At 39.4% G+C, this 20,480-nt stretch overlaps 4 protein-coding genes and 1 long non-coding RNA gene across 16 annotated transcripts in view; 1 reads left to right on the top strand and 4 right to left on the bottom strand.

The window, feature by feature from the left end:
- LOC108651118 (uncharacterized) overlaps positions 1-13,519 on the bottom strand; it is a 37,812-nt gene extending 24,293 nt beyond the window's left edge. For both annotated transcript variants that reach the window (XM_089259009.1, XM_089259008.1), the window contains exon 1: positions 13,154-13,519. The gene's annotated coding sequence lies outside the window, so the exon portion shown is untranslated. The remainder of the gene's footprint in view (positions 1-13,153) is intronic.
- The window catches only part of Ank2 (Ankyrin 2), a 59,620-nt gene that overhangs the window by 24,293 nt on the left and 14,847 nt on the right, over positions 1-20,480 (bottom strand). For all 11 annotated transcript variants that reach the window (XM_089259003.1, XM_089259002.1, XM_089258993.1 and 8 more), the window contains 5 exons: positions 18,239-18,398; positions 17,340-18,178; positions 14,812-17,277; positions 14,651-14,749; positions 14,496-14,576 (listed from right to left, as the gene is read on the bottom strand). In XM_089259003.1, coding sequence (XP_089115129.1) covers positions 14,496-14,576; positions 14,651-14,749; positions 14,812-17,277; positions 17,340-18,178; positions 18,239-18,398 — 3,645 coding nt within the window. The remainder of the gene's footprint in view (positions 1-14,495; positions 14,577-14,650; positions 14,750-14,811; positions 17,278-17,339; positions 18,179-18,238; positions 18,399-20,480) is intronic.
- LOC149091382 (uncharacterized) lies at positions 36-3,988 on the bottom strand. Its single transcript, XM_089259221.1, has 3 exons — positions 3,979-3,988; positions 156-3,831; positions 36-39 (listed from the first exon to the last, which is right to left on the bottom strand). Exons 1-3 carry the CDS (start codon positions 3,986-3,988, stop codon positions 36-38), a joined length of 3,690 nt encoding a protein of 1,229 aa, XP_089115347.1.
- On the bottom strand, positions 4,174-11,362 carry LOC149091381 (uncharacterized). The gene is made up of 4 exons (XM_089259220.1): positions 10,709-11,362; positions 9,421-9,484; positions 4,259-8,634; positions 4,174-4,206 (listed from the first exon to the last, which is right to left on the bottom strand). Exons 1-4 carry the CDS (start codon positions 11,360-11,362, stop codon positions 4,174-4,176), a joined length of 5,127 nt encoding a protein of 1,708 aa, XP_089115346.1.
- Positions 14,607-20,092, top strand: LOC149091380 (uncharacterized). The gene is made up of 2 exons (XR_016196643.1): positions 14,607-14,737; positions 19,338-20,092. It is a non-coding gene; the product is annotated as an uncharacterized LOC149091380 (long non-coding RNA).

Here is a 20,480-nt window from a genome sequence, read left to right as displayed (position 1 = left end):
TTGGTTTTAAAATATCGTCAGATTTTTGGATAGGTTTATCTGCAATTGGCAGAAGAGGAGTAGTTGAAGCAATGGGTTTTTCTTGTGGCTTCACAGCTTCCAATTCTTCATCACTCTCATCGTCTGAATCTTGTTTTGGAATTGTGTTTGCTAACTCAGTTGGGGACTTGGGTTTCTCAATAGATTTTACTGCATCTGTAGGCAGCTTGACAACATCTTTGATTTGTATATCAACAGACTCCCGAGTCTCACTGACAGAAGTAATTTTACTTGTAGTCATAGAAAGTGGTACCAGAGGTGTTGTGGAGGGAAGGGCTTTATCTTGAGGCCTATCAAAACTTGTCTCTTCATCGCTTTCGTCGTCAGAATACTCCTTTGGAGTTTGCTTAGATACATCCAAAGGAGACTTGGGCTTCTCATCTAATTTAGTTTGTGGCTTATCGTCTTTTACGTCAGTAATTGGTTTTAAAATATCGTCAGATTTTTGGATAGGTTTATCTGAGATTGGCAGAAGAGGAGTAGTTGAAGCACTGGGTTTTTCTTGTGGCTTCACAGCTTCCAATTCTTCATCACTCTCATCGTCTGAATATTGTTTTGGAATTGTCTTTGCTAACTCAGTTGGGGACATGGGTTTCTCAACAGATTTTACTGCATCTGTAGGCAGCTCGACAACATCTTTGATTTGTATATCAACAGACTCCCGAGTCTCACTGACAGAAGTAATTTTACTTGTAGTTATAGAAAGTGGTACCAGAGGTGTTGTGGAGGGAAGGGCTTTATCTTGAGGCTTATCAAAACTTGTCTCTTCATCGCTTTCGTCGTCAGAATACTCCTTTGGAGTTTGCTTAGATACATCCAAAGGAGACTTGGGCTTCTCATCTAATTTAGTTTGTGGCTTATCGTCTTTTACGTCAGTAATTGGTTTTAGAATATCGTCAGATTTTTGGATAGGTTTGTCTGCGATTGGCAGGAGAGGAGTGGTTGAAGCAATGGGCTTATCGTCTTTTACGTCAGCAATTGGTTTTAGAATATCGTCAGATTTTTGGATAGGTTTATCTGCAATTGGCAGAAGAGGAGTAGTTGAAGCAATGGGTTTTTCTTGTGGCTTCACAGCTTCCAATTCTTCATCACTCGCATCGTCTGAATATTGTTTTGGAATTGTCTTTGCTAACTCAGTTGGGGACTTGGGTTTCTCAACAGATTTTACTGCATCTGTAGGCAGCTTGACAACATCCTTGATTTGTATATCAACAGACTCCCGAGTTTCACTGACAGAAGTAATTTTGCTTGTAGTCATAGAAAGTGGAACCAGAGGTGTGGTGGAGGGAAGGGCTTTATCTTGAGGCTTATCAAAACTTGTCTCTTCATCGCTTTCGTCGTCAGAATACTCCTTTGGAGTTTGCTTAGATACATCCAAAGGAGACTTGGGCTTCTCATCTAATTTAGTTTGTGGCTTATCGTCTTTTACGTCAGTAATTGGTTTTAAAATATCGTCAGATTTTTGGATAGGTTTATCTGAGATTGGCAGAAGAGGAGTAGTTGAAGCACTGGGTTTTTCTTGTGGCTTCACAGCTTCCAATTCTTCATCACTCTCATCGTCTGAATATTGTTTTGGAATTGTCTTTGCTAACTCAGTTGGGGACTTGGGTTTCTCAACAGATTTTACTGCATCTGTAGGCAGCTCGACAACATCTTTGATTTGTATATCAACAGACTCCCGAGTCTCACTGACAGAAGTAATTTTACTTGTAGTTATAGAAAGTGGTACCAGAGGTGTTGTGGAGGGAAGGGCTTTATCTTGAGGCTTATCAAAACTTGTCTCTTCATCGCTTTCGTCGTCAGAATACTCCTTTGGAGTTTGCTTAGATACATCCAAAGGAGACTTGGGCTTCTCATCTAATTTAGTTTGTGGCTTATCGTCTTTTACGTCAGTAATTGGTTTTAGAATATCGTCAGATTTTTGGATAGGTTTGTCTGCGATTGGCAGGAGAGGAGTGGTTGAAGCAATGGGCTTATCGTCTTTTACGTCAGCAATTGGTTTTAGAATATCGTCAGATTTTTGGATAGGTTTGTCTGCGATTGGCAGGAGAGGAGTGGTTGAAGCAATGGGCTTATCGTCTTTTACGTCAGCAATTGGTTTTAGAATATCGTCAGATTTTTGGATAGGTTTGTCTGCGATTGGCAGAAGAGGAGTGGTTGAAGCAATGGGCTTTTCTTGTGGCTTCACAGCTTCCAATTCTTCATCACTCTCATCGTCTGAATATTGTTTTGGAATTGTCTTTGCTAACTCAGTTGGGGACTTGGGTTTCTCAACAGATTTTACTGCATCTGTAGGCAGCTTGACAACATCTTTGATTTGTATATCAACAGACTCCCGAGTCTCACTGACAGAAGTAATTTTACTTGTAGTCATAGAAAGAGGAACCAGATGTGTGGTGGAGGGAAGAGCTTTATCTTGAGGCTTATCAAAACTTGTCTCTTCATCGCTTTCGTCGTCAGAATACTCCTTTGGAGTTTGCTTAGATACATCCAAAGGAGACTTGGGCTTCTCATCTAATTTAGTTTGTGGCTTATCGTCTTTTACGTCAGTAATTGGTTTTAGAATATCGTCAGACTTTTGGATAGGTTTGTCTGCAATTGGCAGAAGAGGAGAGGTTGAAGCAATGGGCTTTTCTTGTGGCTTCAAAGCTTCCAATTCTTCATCACTCTCATCGTCTGAATATTGTTTTGGAATTGTCTTTGCTAACTCAGTTGGGGACTTGGGTTTCTCAATAGATTTTACTGCATCTGTAGGCAGCTTGACAACATCTTTGATTTGTATATCAACAGACTCCCGAGTCTCACTGACAGAAGTAATTTTACTTGTAGTTATAGAAAGTGGTACCAGAGGTGTTGTGGAGGGAAGGGCTTTATCTTGAGGCCTATCAAAACTTGTCTCTTCATCGCTTTCGTCGTCAGAATACTCCTTTGGAGTTTGCTTAGATACATCCAAAGGAGACTTGGGCTTCTCATCTAATTTAGTTTGTGGCTTATCGTCTTTTACGTCAGTAATTGGTTTTAGAATATCGTCAGATTTTTGGATAGGTTTGTCTGCAATTGGCAGAAGAGGAGTGGTTGAAGCAATGGGCTTATCGTCTTTTACGTCAGCAATTGGTTTTAGAATATCGTCAGATTTTTGGATAGGTTTGTCTGCGATTGGCAGAAGAGGAGTGGTTGAAGCAATGGGCTTTTCTTGTGGCTTCACAGCTTCCAATTCTTCATCACTCTCATCGTCTGAATATTGTTTTGGAATTGTCTTTGCTAACTCAGTTGGGGACTTGGGTTTCTCAACAGATTTTACTGCATCTGTAGGCAGCTCGACAACATCTTTGATTTGTGTATCAACAGACTCCCGAGTCTCACTGACAGAAGTAATTTTACTTGTAGTCATAGAAAATGGAACCAGAGGTGTGGTGGAGGGAAGAGCTTTATCTTGAGGCCTATCAAAACTTGTCTCTTCATCGCTTTCGTCGTCAGAAGACTCCTTTGGAGTTTGCTTAGATACATCCAAAGGAGACTTGGGCTTCTCATCTAATTTAGTTTGTGGCTTATCGTCTTTTACGTCAGTAATTGGTTTTAGAATATCGTCAGATTTTTGGATAGGTTTGTCTGCAATTGGCAGAAGAGGAGTGGTTGAAGCAATGGGCTTATCGTCTTTTACGTCAGCAATTGGTTTTAGAATATCGTCAGATTTTTGGATAGGTTTGTCTGCGATTGGCAGAAGAGGAGTGGTTGAAGCAATGGGCTTTTCTTGTGGCTTCACAGCTTCCAATTCTTCATCACTCTCATCGTCTGAATATTGTTTTGGAATTGTCTTTGCTAACTCAGTTGGGGACTTGGGTTTCTCAACAGATTTTACTGCATCTGTAGGCAGCTCGACAACATCTTTGATTTGTGTATCAACAGACTCCCGAGTCTCACTGACAGAAGTAATTTTACTTGTAGTCATAGAAAGTGGAACCAGAGGTGTGGTGGAGGGAAGAGCTTTATCTTGAGGCCTATCAAAACTTGTCTCTTCATCGCTTTCGTCGTCAGAATACTCCTTTGGAGTTTGCTTAGATACATCCAAAGGAGACTTGGGTTTCTCATTTAATTTAGTTTGTGGCTTATCGTCTTTTACGTCAGCAATTGGTTTTAGAATATCGTCAGATTTTTGGATAGGTTTGTCTGCGATTGGCAGAAGAGGAGTGGTTGAAGCAATGGGCTTATCGTCTTTTACGTCAGCAATTGGTTTTAGAATATCGTCAGATTTTTGGATAGGTTTGTCTGCGATTGGCAGAAGAGGAGTGGTTGAAGCAATGGGCTTTTCTTGTGGCTTCACAGCTTCCAATTCTTCATCACTCTCATCGTCTGAATATTGTTTTGGAATTGTCTTTGCTAACTCAGTTGGGGACTTGGGTTTCTCAACAGATTTTACTGCATCTGTAGGCAGCTTGACAACATCTTTGATTTGTATATCAACAGACTCCCGAGTCTCATTGACAGAAGTAATTTTACTTGTAGTCATAGAAAGTGGAACCAGAGGTGTGGTGGAGGGAAGAGCTTTATCTTGAGGCTTATCAAAACTTGTCTCTTCATCGCTTTCGTCGTCAGAATACTCCTTTGGAGTTTGCTTAGATACATCCAAAGGAGACTTGGGCTTCTCATCTAATTTAGTTTGTGGCTTATCGTCTTTTACGTCAGTAATTGGTTTTAGAATATCGTCAGACTTTTGGATAGGTTTGTCTGCAATTGGCAGAAGAGGAGAGGTTGAAGCAATGGGCTTTTCTTGTGGCTTCACAGCTTCCAATTCTTCATCACTCTCATCGTCTGAATATTGTTTTGGAATTGTCTTTGCTAACTCAGTTGGGGACTTGGGTTTCTCAATAGATTTTACTGCATCTGTAGGCAGCTTGACAACATCTTTGATTTGTATATCAACAGACTCCCGAGTCTCACTGACAGAAGTAATTTTACTTGTAGTCATAGAAAGAGGAACCAGAGGTGTGGTGGAGGGAAGAGCTTTATCTTGAGGCTTATCAAAACTTGTCTCTTCATCGCTTTCGTCGTCAGAATACTCCTTTGGAGTTTGCTTAGATACATCCAAAGGAGACTTGAGCATCTCATCTAATTTAGTTTGTGGCTTATCGTCTTTTACGTCAGCAATTGGTTTAAGAATATCGTCAGATTTTTGGATAGGTTTGTCTGCGATTGGCAGAAGAGGAGTGGTTGAAGCAATGGGCTTATCGTCTTTTACGTCAGCAATTGGTTTTAAAATATCGTCAGATTTTTGGATAGGTTTATCTGCAATCGGCAGAAGAGGAGTAGTTGAAGCAATGGGTTTTGCTTGTGGCTTCACAGCTTCCAATTCTTCATCACTCTCATCGTCTGAATATTGATTTGGAATTGTCTTTGCTAACTCAGTTGGGGACTTGGGTTTCTCAATAGATTTTACTGCATCTGTAGGCAGCTTGACAACATCTTTGATTTGTATATCAACAGACTCCCGAGTCTCACTGACAGAAGTAATTTTACTTGTAGTTATAGAAAGTGGTACCAGAGGTGTTGTGGAGGGAAGGGCTTTATCTTGAGGCCTATCAAAACTTGTCTCTTCATCGCTTTCGTCGTCAGAATACTCCTTTGGAGTTTGCTTAGATACATCCAAAGGAGACTTGGGCTTCTCATCTAATTTAGTTTGTGGCTTATCGTCTTTTACGTCAGTAATTGGTTTTAAAATATCGTCAGATTTTTGGATAGGTTTATCTGAGATTGGCAGAAGAGGAGTAGTTGAAGCAATGGGTTTTTCTTGTGGCTTCACAGCTTCCAATTCTTCATCACTCTCATCGTCTGAATATTGTTTTGGAATTGTCTTTGCTAACTCAGTTGGGGACTTGGGTTTCTCAACAGATTTTACTGCATCTCTAGGCAGCTCGACAACATCTTTGATTTGTATATCAACAGACTCCCGAGTCTCACTGACAGAAGTAATTTTACTTGTAGTCATAGAAAGTGGAACCAGAGGTGTGGTGGGGGGAAGGGCTTTATCTTGAGGTTTATCAAAACTTGTCTCTTCATCGCTTTCGTCGTCAGAATACTCCTTTGGAGTTTGCTTAGATACATCCAAAGGAGACTTGGGTTTCTCATCTAATTTAGTTTGTGGCTTATCGTCTTTTACGTCAGCAATTGGTTTTAAAATATCATCAAATTTTTGGATAGGTTTATCTGCAATTGGCAGAAGAGGAGTGGTTGAAGCAATGGGTTTTTCTTGTGGCCTCACAGCCTCCAATTCTTCATCACTCTCATCGTTTGAATCTTGTTTTGGAATTGTGTTTGCTAACTCAGTTGGGGACTTGGGTTTCTCAACAGATTTTACTGCATCTGTAGGTAGCTTGACAACATCTTTGATTTGTATATCAACAGACTCCCGAGTCTCACTGACAGAAGTAATTTTGCTTGTAGTCATAGAAAGTGGAACCAGAGGTGTGGTGGAGGGAAGGGCTTTATCTTGAGGCTTATCAAAACTTGTCTCTTCATCGCTTTCGTCGTCAGAATACTCCTTTGGAGTTTGCTTAGATACATCCAAAGGAGACTTGGGCTTCTCATCTAATTTAGTTTGTGGCTTATCGTCTTTTACGTCAGTAATTGGTTTTAGAATATCGTCAGACTTTTGGATAGGTTTGTCTGCAATTGGCAGAAGAGGAGAGGTTGAAGCAATGGGCTTTTCTTGTGGATTCACAGCTTCCAATTCTTCATCACTCTCATCGTCTGAATATTGTTTTGGAATTGTCTTTGCTAACTCAGTTGGGGACTTGGGTTTCTCAACAGATTTTACTGCATCTGTAGGTAGCTTGACAACATCTTTGATTTGTATATCAACAGACTCCCGAGTCTCACTGACAGAAGTAATTTTACTTGTAGTTATAGAAAGTGGAACCAGAGGTGTGGTGGAGGGAAGAGCTTTATCTTGAAGCTTATCAAAACTTGTCTCTTCATCGCTTTCGTCGTCAGAATACTCCTTTGGAGTTTGCTTAGATACATCCAAAGGAGACTTGGGTTTCCCATCTAATTTAGTTTGTGGCTTATCGTCTTTTACGTCAGTAATTGGTTTTAGAATATCGTCAGATTTTTGGATAGGTTTGTCTGCAATTGGCAGAAGAGAAGTGGTTGAAGCAATGGGCTTATCGTCTTTTACGTCAGCAATTGGTTTTAAAATATCGTCAGATTTTTGGATAGGTTTGTCTGCAATTGGCAGAAGAGGAGAGGTTGAAGCAATGGGCTTTTCTTGTGGCTTCACAGCTTCCAATTCTTCATCACTTTCATCGTCTGAATATTGTTTTGGAATTGTCTTTGCTAACTCAGTTGGGGTTTTGGGTTTCTCAACAGATTTTACTGCATCTGTAGGCAGCTTGACAACATCTTTGATTTGTATATCAACAGACTCCCGAGTCTCACTGACAGAAGTAATTTTACTTGTAGTTATAGAAAGTGGTACCAGAGGTGCTGTGGAGGGAAGGGCTTTATCTTGAGGCTTATCAAAACTTGTCTCTTCATCGCTTTCGTCGTCAGAATACTCCTTTGGAGTTTGCTTAGATACATCCAAAGGAGACTTGGGTTTTTCATCTAATTTAGTTTGTGGCTTATCGTCTTTTACGTCAGTAATTGGTTTTAGAATATCGTCAGATTTTTGGATAGGTTTGTCTGCAATTGGCAGAAGAGGAGTGGTTGAAGCAATGGGCTTTTCTTGTGGCTTCACAGCTTCCAATTCTTCATCACTCTCATCGTCTGAATATTGTTTTGGAATTGTCTTTTCTAACTCAGTTGGGGACTTGGGTCTCTCAACAGATTTTACTGCATCTGTAGGCAGCTCGACAACATCTTTGATTTGTATATCAACAGACTCCCGAGTCTCACTGACAGAAGTAATTTTACTTGTAGTCATAGAAAGTGGAACCAGAGGTGTGGTGGAGGGAAGAGCTTTATCTTGAGGCTTATCAAAACTTGTCTCTTCATCGCTTTCGTCGTCAGAATACTCCTTTGGAGTTTGCTTAGATACATCCAAAGGAGACTTGGGCTTCTCATCTAATTTAGTTTGTGGCTTATCGTCTTTTACGTCAGTAATTGGTTTTAGAATATCGTCAGATTTTTGGATAGGTTTGTCTGCGATTGGCAGAAGAGGAGTGGTTGAAGCAATGGGCTTTTCTTGTGGCTTCACAGCTTCCAATTCTTCATCACTCTCATCGTCTGAATATTGTTTTGGAATTGTCTTTGCTAACTCAGTTGGGGACTTGGGTTTCTCAATAGATTTTACTGCATCTGTAGGCAGCTTGACAACATCTTTGATTTGTATATCAACAGACTCCCGAGTCTCACTGACAGAAGTAATTTTACTTGTAGTCATAGAAAGTGGAACCAGAGGTATGGTGGAGGGAAGGGCTTTATCTTGAGGCTTATCAAAACTTGTCTCTTCATCGCTTTCGTCGTCAGAATACTCCTTTGGAGTTTGCTTAGATACATCCAAAGGAGACTTGGGCTTCTCATCTAATTTAGTTTGTGGCTTATCGTCTTTTACGTCAGCAATTGGTTTTAGAATATCGTCAGATTTTTGGATAGGTTTGTCTGCGATTGGCAGAAGAGGAGTGGTTGAAGCAATGGGCTTATCGTCTTTTACGTCAGCAATTGGTTTTAGAATATCGTCAGATTTTTGGATAGGTTTGTCTGCGATTGGCAGAAGAGGAGTGGTTGAAGCAATGGGTTTTTCTTGTGGCCTCACAGCCTCCAATTCTTCATCACTCTCATCGTCTGAATATTGTTTTGGAATTGTCTTTGCTAACTCAGTTGGGGACTTGGGTTTCTCAACAGATTTTACTGCATCTCTAGGCAGCTCGACATCTTTGATTTGTATATCAACAGACTCCCGAGTTTCACTGACAGAAGTAATTTTACTTGTAGTTATAGAAAGTGGTACCAGAGGTGTTGTGGAGGGAAGGGCTTTATCTTGAGGCCTATCAAAACTTGTCTCTTCATCGCTTTCGTCGTCAGAATACTCCTTTGGAGTTTGCTTAGATACATCCAAAGAAGACTTGGGTTTCTCATCTAATTTAGTTTGTGGCTTATCGTCTTTTACGTCAGTAATTGGTTTTAGAATATCGTCAGATTTTTGGATAGGTTTGTCTGCAATTGGCAGAAGAGGAGTGGTTGAAGCAATGGGTTTTTCTTGTGGCTTCACAGCTTCCAATTCTTCATCACTCTCATCGTCTGAATATTGTTTTGGAATTGTCTTTGCTAACTCAGTTGGGGACTTGGGTTTCTCAACAGATTTTACTGCATCTGTAGGCAGCTTGACAACATCTTTGATTTGTATATCAACAGACTCCCGAGTCTCACTGACAGAAGTAATTTTACTTGTAGTCATAGAAAGTGGTACCAGAGGTGTGGTGGAGGAAAGCATCTTTTCTTCCGCATAATTCTGTTTAGAAGTTTGCTTAGATACATCAATAGGAGACTTGGGCCTGTCATCTATGTTTTTCTGTTTTTTATCTGGCTTAATTTCGGAGGTGCTCTGATCGGTTTTCTGTACTTTTGTTTTGCTTTTTGATAATAGCTCGGATGTCAATTTGTCCTCGTATGCTATTAGATTCGTTGGAAACTTTCCGTTTTCGCTCTTATTTATTTCTGTCGACTCTAAAACCTTATTGTCGCTCACATAAATAGATTGTTGCATACTTTTTTCTATATTTGATAGTAGTTTTATCTTGTGCACCTTTGCATCATGATCAATCTCCTCGTCACTTTCACTCTCTTGTGCTTTAATATTAGGTGTATCAGATGGAAAAGTGGGTTTAAAATCAATGGTCTTTTGGGTTTGTGCTGTATGTACTGCAGCTTTTAATTGTATATCATCTTTTTCATGGGTTGGAAACTTATCTAAAAACTGTTTGTCAGTCTGTGGTTTCGGTCGGCTCTCATCTAAAATTAGTGTACTCAGCTTTCTTTCGTATTCAGTTGCAACGTTTATAAATTCTTTTGTGTCTTTAATGTCAGATTTTGAAATTGAATGCAATCGCTCAACTGTCTGTGCCAGTTTTGGAAATACTACTTCATTATTGTACTTATTTAATTCTATGGGAAACTCTTGTTTATCACATTGCTTTGATAAAATATTATCACTTTCTGGTGCCTGTTTAATATTTTCGGCTAAATTGTGTTTAGTTCTTTCATCTAAAAGGAACTTAGCAGTAATTAATTTAATATCGTTCGATTGTAAAATGTGTTCACTATCTGGTTCCCTATGGAACTCTTTTGCCATATCGGAAACTTTACGCTTTGAGCATATCTTTTCGCAAACTACTTCAAGGTTTTCAACACTCGGGCTTGTTTTATCCATGTGGAGCACCGGCGAAACTATCTTCTGTTCAGGAGTACGGATCGCAGTCAGATTTTCTAGAACCAAGTCAGTTTCGCTTAAAATCTGTTGTTCTATCGTGGATAAATCAGCCTTGCGATCTACTGTTTCACGCTTACGTGGACTAAAAGGTGTAACATCTAAGCTCGTTGAGGTATACCTACGTTCAATGTCTTGGACAACTTCCTTCACTTTTGGCAATGTCTCTAATATAGTTTCCTTACTTACTAAGTCTTTCGGTAAAATGCTGCCAGGTACCTGTTCTACTTGCCTATTTATATCTACTACCTGCTCATCCAAAGTCTTTTGCGTTTCATTTAAGTCTTCTGCCACCACAAAGGCCTTTCGCTTCTCACAAATCTTTTCGCACACCTCTTCCTCAATTTGCGCCATACCAATTGCTCCACGCTCCATAGCCTCAACAGGTGAACGCTTAACAACTTCGGTAGGTGGCTCGCATTTTATTAACTTATCTAGTGCGAGGTCTGCAGCGGTTAGTATCTGTTTCTCTACCTCCGAGATGTTCGGCTCTTTATGTTCCTGATCTGTTGCTCGCTTATGTACTGGAAATGGAATAGCCTCAACTTCAGTACCGCTTATCTTATTCTCAATGCTCTGGACCACATCTTTAACAACCGTCACCTTGTCGCCTATGTACTTGGGTGGTGCGCTCTGTTGTGTGGCATTGGATTCCAAAGATTCCGTACTGCCATAGCTCTCCAAGCGCAATATCTTGCGCCTTACATCACCACAGCCCATTATCTGCTCTAAGTATTCCCTATCGCCAGCATCGCGCTGGCCATCATCCAGCTCCGTTTGTTTCTTTGGATGATCGATTGGTTTTGCAGTTAAATCTACTTTGGTGCGTTCTATTTGCGTAGTCAGAGTCGTCGTTGTTGTTGTTGTGGTCGTTGTCTTCGGAGTTGGACTACTTGCACTCATTTCTGTAAATGAGGTAGTGTCTTGTGAGTATGGTTTCTGTATAGTGGGGGGAGCTGCCATTCTATGTAGCAGCTTATCAGTTTCATCTGTACTTGTAAATGTTTCGGTTTTTACATTATGAACACTGAAGTGCTCTGTTTGAGGCGTTCCAGGTGGGGTGGCGTAATTATTTTAAGAAGTAGAAACAAGGCAATATTTAGACAGTTAAACACCTATTACAAACAAACCAGACTTATATGGTGGGTTAGTTTATATACACTGTGCAATTGATTGCATGACTACAAGCTTGTACGCCATAAAAGAACCCAGCAGCAGGCACAAACATGCAATTTGTTGTACGATATAAGTAAATGCGCTTATTAAGTCATTATTATTACATATGTATGTATAGATAGAATTAAATGCCCGTCGAGCATTTCTTATCATGTACTATGCTCTGCCATGTAAGTCTAGAGTATGGTCTATATGAAGTCGTGGATTCCTTGCCCATTTGCTGCTCTGACATCATTTTGAAATTCGACTCATCTTGAAATGTTCATTAATTACGTTTGCATATTTTTTTCACAAGAATATTTAAGCAATTGTTGTATGTTTTAGATTTTGTATTCATTTTGGAGTTTGGAAACAAACTTAAAAAGACAAAATTAGCAAAGTACTGCAAGAATAATGATACCACGACATCATATGTCACATACGATACGATGCAGCCTTCGAGTAAATCAGGCGCAATAGTATAGCAGGTATTTATTGTTGATATTTTTGTTTTCAATCTAACTTTTACATTTACAGATACATCATACATTATACAAAGTATGTAGCCAATTGGGATAAGGAAGCGCGTTAGGAGTGCATTAATGTGTATTTGTTGTAAAAGCCGCAAATGCAAAAAATGTAAATAATCTATAAACTAAACATAGAGTACGATTTATGCATGTTTACATAACGGCTACTGTGATGTTATTATTTTATTTTTGATGTTAATTATATGTTTTAATATTGAATTTGACTTTGTTTTACTAAACATTTAGTTAAGATATTCGTGGGTTTGAGATGACAGAGAGAGAAAGAGAGAGATTACATATGCTTTTTCGTTAAGGACTCACAGATATTACGAAAAGCAAACAGAACATAATCAAATAAATGATAAAATTATTGGAAACTTAAAGCCATGGTGGTTACAGATATCGAAATTGGAATTGAAGTGCTGAATGCGGCAGTTTGGTTGTGATCGAAATGCGAAATGAGATCACAATGGACTTGGAACAATTGTTTTCCATATACATAAATACTTTTTGTGGTCACTCAACTCATTTCGGATCACAACACACATAACGATTGACAAATGAATCTATATAAATTCCGAGAAGTTCGAAAATTTCGAAAAATTTGAGTGTTTATCTTAATGAAAAAAATCTTATAGTACATTGTTAATATGTTGTATGTTATGTACACTAGTTATATTGGCTTAACTTGTTATTGTACTTATTCATTTGTATTTGAAATGTTTGAATTGAAATTGAATCAATTATTGTAGCTTGCAGTATTTGACAGTAAAACATAAACTAGATTGCATAAATAATTGCTGAAAAATTGCAAACGTAATTGTCGTTTTATATTCGATCATAAAATAAACAATTATGGTTCATTATTATTGTTGCTGGATGTATATAAATATTTATAGAGTATAATAGTGAGAGAGAGATAGAGAGAGACCTATTAGCGATACCCATCTTATATGCTTAGAACTTTTCTAATTGCAACTTTTCAAATTTGCTTTGCTTCAGAACTTACCATAAAATTACAATACTTAAAGTTACTTTAGTGTTTGGGTATTGAGTTTTATAAAGTTTTGAGTGTAGTTTTTAAACTAGTTTTGTTTTGTATTCAAGTTAATTTAAGATGTTATCAATGCATTGAATAAACCACAAACAACAACTCAACGCTACAATGCTCGATTACTACTCGTTAAATTGAAACGCACAAAGAAACACAAAACAAATTAGGCCACTATATAGTTGAGGGCTTTGGCTTGGCCAGAAGGCAGCAGATCGAAGACAGCGCGTCTACAAGAAAATCGGCTACGTATTACCGTCGCGTGTACTTGGGCAAATGCAAATGTGTAACTAAATCTGCGAACAAATGTACGCTCACTGTTTAACTACGCCAAAACGAACGAAACAAATTAAATTAAGTATACGCCAGCGCGCACCATTCGACGGCCTGCGCAGTGACATAACAAACGACACCTACCCCAAAACTACCAGCAGTTATATTATATTATATTACATATAAGATAATTCATATATATTTAGATATGTCTAACTAGAGCTAACTAGACGAAACAATGGGTTGTATATTGGAAACTTTATGACTTAAGCTTAAACTTGACTGTACTGCATTGCCCTTTCTCCTGAATATTTAACCAAAGAATGCAATTGCTTTTTATCGATTCGAACATTTTGTGTTGACATTGTAAATTTTGAATGTTAGTCAACCACAGCGGTTGCAGCGGCGCCAGACACTAGCTGAACTATTGGGGATTTTTCCTTGTTTATGTTTTCCTCATTTGCCCGACCTTAGACTTTAGGTAATTGGATTAGCTACAGTACTGCGACGTTACAACGGTATTTCAGCGGCATTTTCTTGGAGAGCTTTTGTCACCATCTGCTGCTGCTGGTCAAACGCCACTCGGTGAGCTTCAATTTGAGATAGTGAATTGCGAATTATGGTTTCTTCACATACAGACTTTTTTGATTAAGATATACACACTAGTAGTTTGTTGCTTGATGCTTTTACGACTATTTATTGTTAACAATGAACTTTTTTCGTTTTCATTGAATCGTTGATAGTTTTAATGAATGGTAGTTTGCATACAAAAAGCCTTTGGATTTGAATTCAAAACGAAATGAGTTCAACATACAAAAGAAGAGGAAATACAAAATTATAAGTTGTACTAATGAAAATTGGAAACAAAGACACTACAAAAGGCTCAGAAATCATAGGGTAAACAGAAACCAAAAAACAAGGGGTGTTACGAGTTCACTTTCTTATACCAAAAAGGCAAACAAAAAACGTTGGTAAGTCAATTTACATAACAAATACTTAAATTGCATAGAGTAGAGGCAGCACTTACCAACTGTGGAAATGGCAGCGACACGTTCGAACGTCGACTCTGTGGTCGTGTGCAAAGTGGTCACAGTGTCGGCTAAATAATCTGTGTATATATATAAAGTGAAGATTCACGTCAATTAGTGTAATCAATCAGATGTTAATTTACTGAGATCTTACCATGCTCTAGATCGCCCAGGTCGGATTGCTCATTCTGCTTCTCGGTTTTGGCATCACTCGGTGTTGGTGGCGGAGTTTGGGAATGTGGTATGTCGCTCGCTGAAAGTGTAACCCAATTAGCCATACGTTCCGGTTTACATCTGAATCTTTTGTATACGCACCTATTTGTTTGAGTTCATCTGGCATTTCAATTAAACCCTCGCTCATCTTTTTGGTAATGGTCTCACCGACATATTTGCAGAACTCCGCATCGGTCAGCGACTTGCGTGGCTCAATGGACAGCGGTGCAGAGAGTCCATCTTCCTTGAGGATATCGCTCAATGGCGCTGTTGCCCGCTTATCGAACGTATCGCTATCATATTCGGACATTACTTTAGTTATACTAGGCTGCTGAGCTTGTTGCTCATTCGCCAGGAAATCGGCGGTCAGCTTGCGTGCAGCAAATGGTGATACTTCGCCAATTGGTGCAGCAGACTCGATGCCGTCTCCTGCAACGATATTCGACTCGGGCTCTACGACTGTGGTTTTAGGTTCCTTGTCAGTGGTAGTTTTTATCTCAGCTATGACTGTTGGTTCCTGCGCAGCAAGTTTTGTCTGCATGACTTCTGGCAAAATTGTCGTATCAGCGATAATCTTTGGAGACTGATCCTGGGATTGAGGCTGCGACTGAGGCAGAGGCTGAGGCTGAGTTTGTTGCTCCATCTTCAAAAAGTCCGCAGTAAGCTGACGTTCGTTGAGTGGAGCAGGCTTCTGCTGTTGACTGCTTGCTACCTCAACTGGTTTCACTGTTTCCTCGACTAATGTTTTTCTTAGTTCTACAACAGGTATTTTACTGGCTGGCGGTGCTGCTTTTACAGATATCACGGATTCTGGCTCGGAAGCTGTTGATGTCTGGCTGGACTCGATCAGCGACTCGGGTGCACTTCGCAGGCTGGGCAGCTGGCTTTGCTGTTCATTGCTCAGAAAATCATTGGTTTTCTGAAGTGTATCAAGCACAATGTGCTCCTCGATTTTGTGGAATGTCTCGATAACACCAGCTACTTTTTCTGCCACTTTATCTTCCTTTTTGGCCAAATCGGGCATATCTTGCTGAGCTGTAACCAGAGGCTCCTCCTTTTTGCCAGCAAGCCCCTCAATTTTGTCAGCCACCTCTGCTGGCTTGTCGGTTTTGATTATCTTTTCCTCGATTTTGTGGAATGTGTCAATTAGGTCGGTCAACTTTTCATTCACAGTTTCGGCCTTGGCAGCAACTTCGGGCTGTGGCTTGGGCTGTTCGGAAGCCATTCCAGATGTCATAATCGTTGCAGTGGATATTACAATGTCATCGAAGATCTTCGCCTCCTTGTCAATTGACTTTCTGGGCTCCACCTTCGGTATCTTACTTGCAGCCGGAGCTGCTTTGGGCTCGACTGCAACTTGGGCCGGCAGCTGAGTCTTTTGTTCAGCCTGCAGAAAATCTTGTGTCAACTTTCGTGCATCCACTTCGGCAATCTTGGCGCCTTCTCCGGTCTTGACTGGAATCTTAGAGACTTGTTTCTCGACCTTAGCCTCGACAGGTTTTTCAAACTCCGTTTCAGCTGCAGCCCGAGGTGCTGCTGTCGGTTTCAGGGGCTCTTCGCTAGGTCGCTTTACAAGTTTGGGTATTTGTGTCTTTGGCTCGCCGCCATGGAAATCGTATCTCACCTTTTTGGCCTCGAAGTCAGCAATTTTCTCCTCAATTTTGGTGCTCTCGATTTCAACTGTTTTGGAAATCTCTTCCGCAGCTGTAACTTTGGTTTCTTGCAGCTGCTTTATAGTCTCGCTGACCTTCGTTGTGTCTGTGGTAATCTCACTGCTCTTCTCTTTGATTTCCTGTTTGCCACTCTCGAAGGAACTGATTATATTCTCGACTTTCTTGCTGGCAGTTTCAGTGACTTCACTGATGACTTGTTCAACCTCTTTGATGGTCTCCTGAGCAATTGTTGCCACAGGGCTGGTCTTTTCCTTGAACTCCTCTGAGAACTTTTCATGAACTGTGGCCGTCGTTTCGGATGGCAGCTGATTGCGCTTTTCAAACTCCAAGAAATCCTCGGTCATATCACGCGCTTCCTGGCGGGTAATAAAGCCCACTCGGCTGCTGGTTGCCGTGTCCTTCTTAGCCGTCGTCTCAGCGGTGCTTATATCCTGGACAATCTTATCAACTTTGTCTGGAGATGGCAGTTCTTCTTCTTCAGAGCTGCGTCCGGAAGTTTTCAGCTTATGTGTCAACTCCTTATCGAATTCGCTCTTGCTCACTTCAGTGGAATCCATTTTGCCCATCTTCATCTTGATGACCTGCTCGGGCACTGTCGTCGTTTTGATTATGACATTGTCGGCGGGTAGCTGCATCAGAATCTCTGACTCGTGGTGCGCCTTTTTGTCCTCAATTAAGCTCTTGCGTTTGATCTCAGTTATCTCTCGTGTAATTTCCTTCTTTTGGGTTGAGGCTGGTATGGAGCGTTCCACAGAGAGACGTTTGACGATTTTCTCTCGGCGCTCGGCAACGGTTCGTTTTGCTGATTCCTCGTCGGACTCAGACTCTTCAACTTCCTTCTCTTCTGCAGAGTATTTGACTTCTTCGCGTTCGTTGATTTGCTGGATTCGCTTACCTAAAAGCAAATATGTGATGGTGTTAGTATTATGCTGTCAATTCTCAGTAGTAAGTACTCACTTTCTCTGCGGACCAGCTCTTCTACGGACTCGGAGTTCTTCATAAGATCTGCCTCGTCAAACTCTCGCGAATGCGATAATCTGCCGCTCTTGCACTTCTTCATGATGTCGTCTCTTCCAATGTTTTTAAGAGCTGTTTCCAGTGCTTGAATATCGTAGTTTGGCTTATCTTTGTACAAGCGAATCATGCTCTGCGCCTGTCGCGCAATACTGTCGGTATTTTGGTTGATGATTTCGTCAATCTCATCGGTAGTTATGCCTATCTCTGGGGCCAATTGTATCCAGTCCTTGCCCAACAAATTGGATAAGTCTACAATGCGTATGTCGCCAATGTAGTGATCGTTCTGATGCTTGCTCAGGCTGAACATCGAGGTGCGGTAGGCAGAGGAGACACGTTCAGAGAATGCAGTCGTCGAATCGGGTATGACAGCCTCTGGCAGAACAATGTTGAGTATGCAGATGGGTTGCTGTGGAGGCTCGCCCTTGGCCACCTTGGGCTCCTTCATGAACAGCGTGCGACCCACAATATCTGCATGCTGATCCTTCACACGCACCGTGAAGGGCAGACGATTCTCGCGGAAGGCCTTGAACTGCAACTGCAATTGATCACCCGACTTGGTGACGGGCACTAGATTGCCAGCCATTTCAATGTATTGCGGTTTGCCTTCGAGCACCTCGACATCACGGCTCTTGGCCACCTCGGTGTATAGCTCGTGCTTCTCGAGAGTCTTATCCTCGCGATCGTCGGTCATACAGAAGACGCGCAGACGTGCCTCGAAGGGCTCTATTTTCTTGGCGAACACCACAAACCGGGCTATGAACGGCACATGGATGACTTCCCTATAAAGCGCACATGGTTAATATGATCTAAATGAGATCTAGCTGTAATTGTCGACTTACTTGTACAGCTCTGTTGCCATTTTGGTTGCATCGGAAATGTTGCGACAGTCCATTAGCCAGAAACGGGCCGAAACTGTTGTCGTGAATGAGACGCAGTCGTTGACAAATGTCAACGGCGTGGAGCCCGTCACATCCTCCCATTGGGCACGGGACGGTCCGCCTAATGGGTAATAAGACGTTCAATTTTCAAGCATAGATCAGTGTAAGGGCGATTTGCATAGACTAAATATGAATAACTCTTTGAAAACTCTACTTATGTCTTATTAGCAGATCATTATGTAATTCGAAAAATTGTTCAACTAAATGAAAATGAAAAAGTTTTTGTCTTTAAAGAGAGAGAGAAATACGATAGTGTGTTATAATTACAAAGCAATTGTTTATATGTATTAAAGAGTATTATTGAGAAAAGTATTAAGATGTAAGTTATTTCTAAAAAGTACCGAATATGTATTTAGCATAAGAGTTATAGAAAAATTAGTAAATTGTTTCTTGTGGTCTGTGTGTCTGTGGCATATCGTATTTATATATATGTATAGATTAATGTGATGCTGTGACTGGGTTAGGTCTAAGCCTTGTGTAATGGATCAATGTACATGTATATGTGTATGTATGTATGTATGGGTGTGTGTGTCGCACTTTGGATTCAAGCATTATATTTATTTGTTAAATTAAGTCTTTGGAGGGCTATAGCATTTACAGGGATATACAGGTACTAAAGGTACTTGTTACGCTGACTTCGAAGCCATTTTGAAACAACATGCTAAATATGTTTGGAATAACAAAATTATTTCAATGACTTTTCAATGATAATTAAGTGAGCGTGTTTCACGTGTTTCTTGTAAATGTGTAGAAAACAAGAAAAACGAAAACGAAATCAACCGAGAAATACAAAATCAAAGAAATATAATTAAAACAAACTTAATAAGATAAAATAAATAATAGACCTTGACTTGTTTATATACAATAAACAAAATATATTTAGGTTCGTTAAATATATAATATAGAGCTTAATTTCATTAATAGCATAAATTTCTTATTCTTTTCTTCTTCTTCTATTTGATTGTGTGTGAATATTTTTGTTTCATTTTCTCGGTTTCAGAAAAGTTCTCTTTGGGGCCACAAACAGTTGAAATTCGAAATTGAATAAGTTATTTTTTGAAAACAATTTATATAGATAATATGTGAATATATTCTGCTTAATGTTGAACTCAAAAGGAAGCATAACACATCAAATCAAATCTGAACAATCTAATAAAACAAGAAACTAGCAATTATATTAAGTGCATGACATTCCAAATTAAGAATAAAATGGAAAACAAAGATATATGATAAATAAAGACAGTAAACAAATAATTCAAAATTCAAGTCTGGCCTTAATTTAAATACGGTTTCATTGGCCCAAAGAGCAACTTTAGCAACTTGTTTTATTAGAGACCTATTAACATTTTTTTTTTATCATTTTTATTTTTTAATGGAAATGTGCAATTTATATATGAATAGAAAAAACCGCGTGCAGTCAGAAATTTCATTAAAGATATTTGTAATTTATTCTTATTTAGTTAGTTTAGAGAAAGAGAGATAGAGAGAGAGAGACAGAGCGAGAGAGAGCGCAGCAAAAGAGTTGTTTTTGTAGGACAAGCTTAAGAGTTCGAGAAAGTTAGCTTACTTCAAAAAAACGAAGCTGCTTTGATCTGAAGAAGCCTTGGCTTTAACAATTGGAAGGGAATCAGGAGAGGCCCAACAGAATTTGTTCCTGATCTTCATTTTATTTTACTTAATTTGCTTTTTTATTTTACAGAAAACCCAAAGACGCAGCGCAACCCGAATTAAGGCAGAGAACAAAAACAAAAATAATGATTCCAAAATGAAGTCAAATAAATGAAAGCAAAATATATCGATACGAAATAAACATGTTGAAAGCATAGTAATATATTAACAAAATGAAATACATATTTTTAGAAATATTTGCAATAGTTTTTTTTTTAATAAGAAATTTGTTTTGAAATAAAATATGCAGAATTTTCAAATATTATTTTTGATTGAAATTTGCTAAATTGTTTCATTTGATATTTTTTTATAATTGGTTCATATTCAATATAAGTAACTATGATTTGTTATTGTTGTTAATATTTATTAATATATATATATTTTTTTGGCATAGAACGAAACAACTAAATATGAACAAATAACATTTTGTTTATATTGTAAACAGAGTTTCAATTTGAAGAAACTTCATACATGT

This window comes from Drosophila navojoa, chromosome 4 (genome assembly GCF_054131105.1).
Source record: "Drosophila navojoa isolate 15081-1374.11 chromosome 4, UAZ_NAV_1.0, whole genome shotgun sequence".
Classification (NCBI taxonomy): domain Eukaryota; kingdom Metazoa; phylum Arthropoda; class Insecta; order Diptera; family Drosophilidae; genus Drosophila; species Drosophila navojoa.
The sequence above is the reverse complement of the archived record's forward strand: the minus strand, read 5'-3'. Positions and strand labels throughout refer to the sequence as shown.